At 37.5% G+C, this 9,326-nt stretch overlaps 1 protein-coding gene across 1 annotated transcript in view; it reads right to left on the bottom strand.

The window, feature by feature from the left end:
- The window catches only part of SLC4A7 (solute carrier family 4, sodium bicarbonate cotransporter, member 7), an 86,948-nt gene that overhangs the window by 41,967 nt on the left and 35,655 nt on the right, over positions 1–9,326 (bottom strand). The window contains 4 exon segments of the mRNA XM_006903795.1: positions 266–511; positions 2,217–2,350; positions 6,068–6,242; positions 8,321–8,427. Of these exon segments, the coding sequence (XP_006903857.1) occupies positions 266–511; positions 2,217–2,350; positions 6,068–6,242; positions 8,321–8,427 (662 nt within the window).

Here is a 9,326-nt window from a genome sequence, read left to right as displayed (position 1 = left end):
GTGTCAACCCAGAAGCAAGTGGCTGGAACCCACTATCTGCTGCACAAGCAAAAGATGGGCAATCTCCTCCTAGGCAAATTACAGCCTCCGAAAGCCCACAAGAGAGTCAGCTATGAGTCGATTCTGACTCAAGAACACATAAAACAACTTATTTAAACACGCGCGTGTGTGTGCGCATGCGCACAATACCGCCGTCTCCCACACACAAGCCCCGCTGTGGACACGCATGGGGATGTGAGGCACTGGAGGAATGGGAAGCACTCACGAGTAGGTGGTCAGTTCCTCTAGGTTGTTGTGCATATTAAATGCATATTTTTCTCCCAAATGAAAGATTTTCTCCAGCGCCTCGTAGATGAATATGATGCAAATGAGTGCTGCAAATGCTTCCTCTGTGAAGCGCGTAATGTAACACACAAGGCTGCTCGCATCTGTTGCAACCAACACGATGCACAAGAACGAAGTCCACAGACCAATGCTGGTCCGCAGAGACAAATAGGAGAGGTTGTAATCTCTGTGCAGAAAAGAAAAACATATGGCTGTCGTCAACATAAACGTGCATTTGTACATAAAAGTTCATCATGGTGAGAGAGCATAAAACCACAAACCTCCTAAAGAAGACCATGAATGAAAGAACTACTAAATAATTAGGCTACTGTTTTCCTGGCTTCAAGTGAAGACAAGCCAGAAAAATAATCAGAGCAGGATAAACGAGAGGTTGTAGCCCTGGAGTGAGAGACTGTGAAGAGGTGTGGCAAGTCGTGTTAAGAGCCTGACGTAGGAGACACCACTCAAAACGGCAATGATCAACTACAATACTTGAGTCAGGCACCGCTGTTTCTGACTGTGCTAGGCACGAGTGTATGGCTCCTGTGCAAAATACACACTGCCTTTGTTTTCTAATCAGGAGATGGTGTTTCTAACTGGGTGCTGATCTCTTCATTTCCCCATTCCAGTTATTTATTCTGGAATATCCACGTTTTCCACATTTGTGTCATTCCAGGCTTTTCATCAGCTGTGATCGAACCAAGAAGAATCAGTTCAAAGTTCTGCTTTAAATCACTATAAAGCTTTTAGAGTAAAGATCTAACATAGGCAAGAAAATGTTTCAAAATTATTAGGTTTCACTTTGCCAAGCAGTTATGAGGAGTAAATGACAGATGACAATCTGCAGCTCCCTCTGACGGCTGAGCAGCTCAGTGTGTCCATATGGTCGCTACCATCATTATTATGAATTCCTCCACCTCTGGTATAACCATAACTCAAACTTACTGCCATCAAGTTAGAACCAACTCACAGCTGACCTTTCAGCAGGTTGTCAGAGACTGTAAACCACACAGGAGGAGACGTATCCTCTTTCTCTCATGAAGCAGCTGGTGGATTCGAACCACCTGCATTTGGGCCAGCAGTGCAATTCCTTACATAGTGGTCCACCACTATTTTTTTTCCCAAGAAATTATTACCATTGAATTTAAAATAACTTAGGTTATTGTATGCTCTTTCTATATGTCTATGTATTTTGTCAGACTAGAATAATTCATCAGAAGGATTAGTGAGTCAAATTGAACCAGCACAAGAGGAATGAGATCAATCGAATGTTTCAAACCATCAAGTAGTTTCTGTTTAAAATATTCCACTGCATTTATTTCGGTTGAATATCAAAGTCTACTTTGCAAATATAACAAGTTGCCTTCTTCTCTCCACAGCAAACAACCTGGTCTCTGAATAATCCCATCTCACTCTGTGCTCTAATTAAACAGGGGCCCGAGGTAAACGCACTCTGGGCCTTTGCAATCCATCTTCTACTAAGCTTCCTTTGTAAAATCAATATATATGCCGCCGAACAAATAATTTAGATTAACACTTTCTTGCTGGTTTAACTTTGCGAGCACAAGGATTTTTATTGTTTCTCAAGAGATTTGCTTACTCAAACTCAAACTTGTTGATTTTACACTCAGAGGCAAAAGAGTGGGTTTTTTCCCCCTTCTTTTCCATGATAATAGAGTAGGGAATACAAAGAGCCAATGGCAGAGAAGGTTCAACCACAAGGTGGTCCAAAAGTACACAATTAATCAGTGTTTTCCAATTATTAAACATACAACATACATAATTATGAATAAGATTATTTATCAATTATTAAACATGCAACTAAAGCTAACAAGGTACTCTATAACTACTTATAGGTAAACATAGGCAATTAGTACAGAATCATTACTTACTTGCAAAATTTGAACAAAATTTTTTCAAACACTAGAACTGGACCTGTACTTCCCAGTATTGTAAGAGGTTGCCCAGCAAATAACGAATAGGCAATCCCAGTTAATGACGCTCCAAAGAGAGACTCTATTGCACTCTGTTTAAGGAAAAGAGACATGAATAAAAGCCATACATCATAAACTTCTCTCTAAACTACAGGGAAGGCACCTGGAAACCAAACAAAAATAAAGACACTAATTGTGAATCATTACAAACACAAAGCAAACACAATTGGGCATCTAAAATTTAAGTATGTGAAATTACAAATACATTTTAAATGCACAGGAGAACAACTTTAATTTTGCATTTTCAATGTGAAAATTTTGCAATCAACTGAATTTAAAAACTTAAATTTTCAAAACACTTCAAGAGGGGAGAAAAGGAAGGGTAAATGGGATAGAAATACAGCAAGGGTTTCAACTTTATCTATAGATAGTTTATTTATCAAGACTGGTACAGAGGTGCACACACTATTTTAAATAATTTTATGTTTAAATTAATTCTTTATAAAGCAACAGAAAAACCTAATGAAAACTCAATATTCCATTAAAAAGAATAAAAATTTAAAACCCAGTTCTATTTTTCCCAAATTGATTTAAGAGCCATGTCCACACATTTTAAAGAAAATTAACATGATAAACGTATGCTAGTAATAACAGAACTGAAATGCTGTAATGTAATTTAACTAGATGGGGGGAAAAACCCCTCTTAATAATTCACAGTAACTGTAATTGTCATTAAAGCTCAGTAAAGAAGAGAAAATAACAAAGGAAAGACTCAGAATTGTCAAACCACCACAATTAATAAACACCATGTTTACTATATTGTATGATAAGAGTGGATCATATGGTACTAGATAGAGGGAAGGAACCAGCAGAAAGGAAGAGTTAACCATTCACAAGTACCCATGTCAAGGAGAACACGCTATAAAGAAAGGAAGAAGCTCGTAACTGGTGAAGGCAGGGCAAGGGCGTTTGTAACAACTGTAATTGAGGCAACCCAGCAGAGTGCTGAGGGCAAACCTTCAGGACCCAGTGCTGTGATGAAAAGCTGTATGAGCTGTTGAGTTATGGCCACATCTTCAGCTTTACCAGGCCCATTTTTATGGTAATGATGTCAAGTCAGGAGAACTTCATAAAGTGGTGCTTGTGAAAATTGAATCTGGGTCTAGCACTTACATTGCATACAATAAAAGGTAGCCATAAGCATCAGCTATGTAGCATCTTTCTACATTATAAAACATAAATAAAATGTAATGAAAGCATAATTCAATGATTTGAAAAACCCATACATAATAACTCTGTCTTTTGGCTAGATGAATGTGAAGTTTCCATATTAATGATAGATTTGTTAACTGCATGGAGAAAAAATTATTTCCTTGTTCATGGACAAAAAAAGAAGTTTTTCCTTGAAGACACTGCTATGTCATCATGAAATCCTTAATTCAACTAGAAATGAGGTAGAGCTTAAATGAAAGAAGAAGAAAAACCACAGTACCCAAAAACAGAAAGGGGAAAAAAAGGATGAAAAAGAAGCAAATGGCAAAGGAAAGAAATGCTGAGATGGGACAGACAGGCAGAGAAGTGGGGTTTCACTCCCCAACGTTGGCTGAAGAGCAGAAAGTGCCACGGGGATGCCATCCATCCACTCCTCAGTGCCTATCGCCACACTTCATAGAAGCAGTAAACCTTTGTTCTGTCCACATGTGGTTTTTGTTTTTAATTGTTTCAGAACCATTTCTTTTCTTTCCCAAATATAATTCTCTCTTTTCCTAAAGAAACCAGTCCCTTGACATCATCTTCTCTACTCTGCAAAGGTGAGACATCTCAATTTCACCCACAATGCCCTCCTTCTTGCTCCCACCTGGGTAGACATCCCTGCCTGGCACAGCACTGGGCACTGTGTAATCCTTCCTTATTAAAAGAATAAATTATGTATTTATATTAAATACTTATGCATGTATCAATTGATAAGTATTACATTATCCATTTTTTTAAATAAAATTTTTCTTTTATACTGGCTTTCTTACAAAATTCATATATGTTGTTTTCTACACGGGATCTTTAAAACCAACAAAATTATATCATCCTGAATGTTCTTCTAAAACTCCAACTATTTGTACTTTGCTGGGGCACATGACTCCTCATTCTCATCCCACTCCCACTCCCAAATGCGAGTAGTAAATTCCCATTTTTGACCTTCTGCTTCATTCCCTACCGATCCACCTCCCTTATAAGTATGATCTATCCTTGGTTTTTAACCTCTCACACAGATGAATGACTCCCAATCACTGTGAGTCCTCTTTGCTGCTGGGCGCTATTCAACTGAACAACTCAAACAATAGACACGACCTCGTCCCACTGACAAGCTGTCACTGGAAACTGGATCTGCACTTCTGAGTTCTTCATTTCTACCAGAAGTTCCAAGGCAGCAGCTGAAAACAGGCATGTCATCTTCACGGCATCTTCTGTCATAACATTCCTGATTTCTCTTAGTATTTCACCACCTCTGATCCCTCGTCTGTCTCACTCCCACGTGGCAGGCACAGCACACAGCACACAGGAACTACGGACATATAAGTGCCTCATCTTTACCACTAAAGTCAGGATCCTTGGCCCCAGGAAGCACATACTCATCTACACCTGTCCTTAACCTCTCTAGTGTCCAACACACCATCACATGCACATGGTATTAAATAGCAGGATGGGATCGGCAGGCAGAGAGGACAGTCCGAGAACAAAGCAGCAGTGTTTCCATGACGGTAACAGAGAGGACAGCTCCCTGCAGGGACCTGCTGAGTTATGTGTACCATTTTTGACAGCACAGAAAGTCATCCTAAAATAGCATATAATGATTGAAGGGAAAAGGAAGACATAGAGGTCTGAAAATGCTGAAAAACGTCTACATAAAAGAAGTTCAAAGAACATGTCAGTAGTCAGCCTGATCGCATGATAGGGCCACAAAATAACTGAGTAATTATCATCATCACTTAGGTTTCAATCTTTTATGTATTAAAAAAGGGGGGGGAACGCAACAATTTTCTCCCTTGAGTAAATGTAATTAAAGACTTTAGAATTATAGATTATCTCATTTAAATATCATTAAAATGGATATACACAAAATAATGCTGTTTAGGATTCACAGAGCAATAGATAGAGTCTTCAATTATCATGCCTCTTATAGTTCCTAATACATTATTACTAAGAACAGAAAAACAGAACCTTTTATGTTGGACCCAAGGACAAACCTTTCATTTCTCAAGCAAAAGCGCTGGTTAGTTTCACACAGATTTAAGAACAGCAAAATGAAACACTACATTAAAAAAAAAACAAAACAACTATCATTTCTTCAGTGATGATTTCTTCTTCCTATCAGGGAGGGCTGATGTAATTATCATTGGGCTCTAACTAATGTTATGGTGCCTTATAGAATCAAGTTCCCCCCTCCATATGACCCACCCGAAATTAATTTCGTTGTCCCATTCCCACCACCCCCTTTCTCCCAACAAAATATAATGCAAGCTTTTTACTTAAGTTATAAAACCATTCATCCAGCAAGCCAGGGCAAACTTTTTTTTTTTCCTTTTCTTCTGTTTCTTCTTTGTTAGCTCTACTGTGCAGCTTCTCCTGTTCAGATGGCTTTCACCCTGTTTTCCATGGCCATTGACCTTGGGGGGGAAAGTCTGCTTTGGGACGGGTAAATCATGCGGTTGGGTAGACTCTTCAAATAAAAGTAATAACGTGTGAGCCAAATGCACACAGACACTTGCCTCGGAAGAGCTGAGAGCCTGGCTACTACCAATCTTTGTACTCACTATTCTGCCTTCTGTAGCTTCTCCAAGCAGCCCTCCAAAAGTGATTACAGGAGACATACAGGCACAGTATAGGAAAAGAATCGAGGCCAGGCACTGCAGGCTTAGTGCATCCTTGAAGTCACTCAAGAAAAAAGGTGCTTTCCTTTTGATGTCAAGTATCAAACCACCAAAAACCCTGAATAGGTGAGATGAAACCCGTCAAACTGTACACCGGAGGATTCTAGCTAGTTCACACGCAAACTATGGGCTACACTGCTGAGACCTAGCGGTGTCAACAGAGTTCCAAACCCCATTTTACCTCCCAGTCCCAATTGTAGAAGACACACTCAGTTACTCTCACCCTTTAGTGACTTGGGGAAAGGAGATCTTTTATGATCTCAAAAGAGACAAAACTAAAGTTACAGACTACTGCTGACAACAGGCAAATGATTTTATATGACTAAATGCAATTTGGGGCCAAAATGTGCAAAGAAATTTATGATAAAAATAAAACTCTTAACATACCCTCCCCTGAAAATGTGCATAGGCAAGTCTTTCAACTACTATCTACATGATACATTCTAAGAGCAAGCATGAGACTTAACAGGCGGCTATTACGGCAAATATGAGGTCCCCAAACACTCTTTAAAACGAACATAGTATGTTGTGTACTTAGATGTACCGAGTAGTAGATTAAATGGTAATCTTTAATAACTCTTAAAACTAATGCTTCATAAATATTTGCACCTGGAGAACTATTTTAGCATAGTTAGTGTACTGTACTTGTACTCAAACTACGGTCCAGGAGTAAAATTAAGATTTACTTAGTCGATGAAGCTGTGTATTTGAGCATCATTTAAAAAAACAAACAAACCCATTTTTGTCCAATTGGACTTCTAAAAACATCTGGGTTGGAAATATTGGGCTAGAAGATAGGTTCTACAACTAGTAAAGACTTCTTGTGTACTACTGTGTTTCAAGTGTCTAGAACAACTGTCTGGTTTTATAGTAAACAACTCAGTCAATCTCAGTGTCTGGAAGTGAAGTTCCAGAAGGTTCTGTGAGTCATAAAACACATAAACATTCCAATCTCTACTGAAAGAGATGACATGGAAAAATTAATTTTAAACTCTCAAGGGCTTTAGATTTTTCACATTTTTCCACTAGAATTTTTTTTCTTTTAAACTAATATTGAAGTAACTCCTACCACAGACATTGAAAGGCTGAAGAAGTTCTCCTGTAAATAATTTAACCGCAAGAAGAATCAGCTTTGCAATGAAAAAAAAAAAAGGGGGTGTCACTGATAATCTATAAACTATAGCATTGGAATAAAAACTGATTATTTCAGAGATGCTTCTGCAAAGCTCTTGGGTAACAATGGCATTGATAGGGGCCTGTGTGAAAAGATATGTTGGTGTGGATACAGTATCGAATTCACAAAGATTCACTAGTGAATGAAGGGTGTGTTTATGTTTCTCTAAAGTCTATCATGAAGACGTCAGTTCCTCACTAGTGAATGAACGGTGTGTTTATGTTTCTCTAAAGTCTATCATCAAGACGTCAGTTCCTCTTTTCCCTGCTATTGCATTCACAGGCACTCAGCTTTAAGATCTTTCAGTTCCACAGTAACTACCAATGGACCATATAGCATCAACAGTCACATGACTTTTCGACGTCATGGCTACACCATAACGTTTACCTACTTCTACAAAACATTTTAAGCCAGTGTTTGCATATGGCAATATTTCTATTCCTTATTCAGAAATTAACTTCTTATACACTTTTTCTAACCAAGTATCTAGAGATTATTAGCCTGATTTCTGTCTCTGCATCTCATTTTACATGTTGCATGATACGATGCCCATTTAAGGGCTCTGAGTATGTACACACACAGAAAAAATCTTCCTTACTGAACTCATACTTATCCTTCTTGATACTGGCAACTGTGATAGGATTCTGTAACTACTCAAGAATCTTTCGTGTAAGTGGTAAACATTAATGTATACATTATATAACTATATAGTATTATCATCACCTGGCCCAGTATTTTCATTTACAATCAAAGATTGAACCCAAATATATACTAATATTAAAGTTGTTTTGTAAAGCATATGCTTTTCTTTAATACAATATACCTATCTAATAAGGCAGACTTTTAAAATTATACAAGATTATGTTGCTAGTACTTGGAAAGAAATAGATTTGTGTCTTTTACATCACTTCAGCCTTTGACCCCACAGAAGCTATCTGTACTGTGTGAGCACTGGTACCCACCGGCCAGTCCTCTGCAGCTCCGGTCCGGCGTGATGAGCTGCCTCTTTTGGGGTATCACCCGAGGTCGGGGCAGATCCATTAGGAAACACGGGGATCTTTCTCTTTTCCTGCATTTCACAGAAACAAAGATGTTTTGAGAGTGCTGATTTTTTTAAGAAGGCTGAGAAGAAAAGTTCAATTAGAGAAAACAGACACTTTCACATAGATTACATTTAATCAGTGCTCTTAGGGGAAAAATTGTACAAATATAGACTTCTTTTTAAATAAAAGTTTACTTTAAAAGATAATCCACAATTTGTCTCTAGTAATACTTAAAATGTAACATTTGTTTTTGCATCTTACATTCTCTCATCAAATATACTGTATGTCAAATGTACACACATCATTTCAAATGAATAACTAGTAATAGAAACAGAAATATCCTTGAATAAAATCATCTTCCTCCCACAGAATTTTGCTCACATTCACTATTAAAGAGTTACTACTCACACTGCTTAAAGAAATAAAACATTCCTCATATTAGTTATATAAAAATCATTTTAGCAAAAAAAATTTAAAAAAAATCATTTTAGCATCTCCAGAGATACAAAAAAAAGACATTTAGTACAATTAAAAATCCATTTTCATGAAAAATTTCAGTGACAGGCATTTATGATACTGTCTCAACATGATAAAATGTGTTCTGTGACTTCAACAGCACTATCTTCCGTAATAGAAGAGAGACCAGAGATATTGACTAGAATCAGAAACACAGGAAGAAATGTCCACGCGAAGCCCACTAACAACATTCTATTAGATATTTTATTTTATTTTTTTTCTACTAGATATTTTATTCAATTCAGTTCTAAAACAGAAAAACACTGGAGGCATAAGAACTGAAAAGGAAGGATAAAACTATCTTAGTGCAGATGAGAAGACTGAGAAACTACTGAGTGCATGCATTAAAGCATCAAGAAAAAGATCAAGATTTAAAATATACAATAATATACAGCTTATGATATATGTA

This window comes from Elephantulus edwardii, unplaced genomic scaffold, assembly GCF_000299155.1.
Source record: "Elephantulus edwardii isolate Elephantulus edwardi_28Jun2011 unplaced genomic scaffold, EleEdw1.0 scaffold00027, whole genome shotgun sequence".
Lineage (NCBI taxonomy): Eukaryota > Metazoa > Chordata > Mammalia > Macroscelidea > Macroscelididae > Elephantulus > Elephantulus edwardii.
This window is presented reverse-complemented; position numbering and strand designations above follow the sequence as displayed.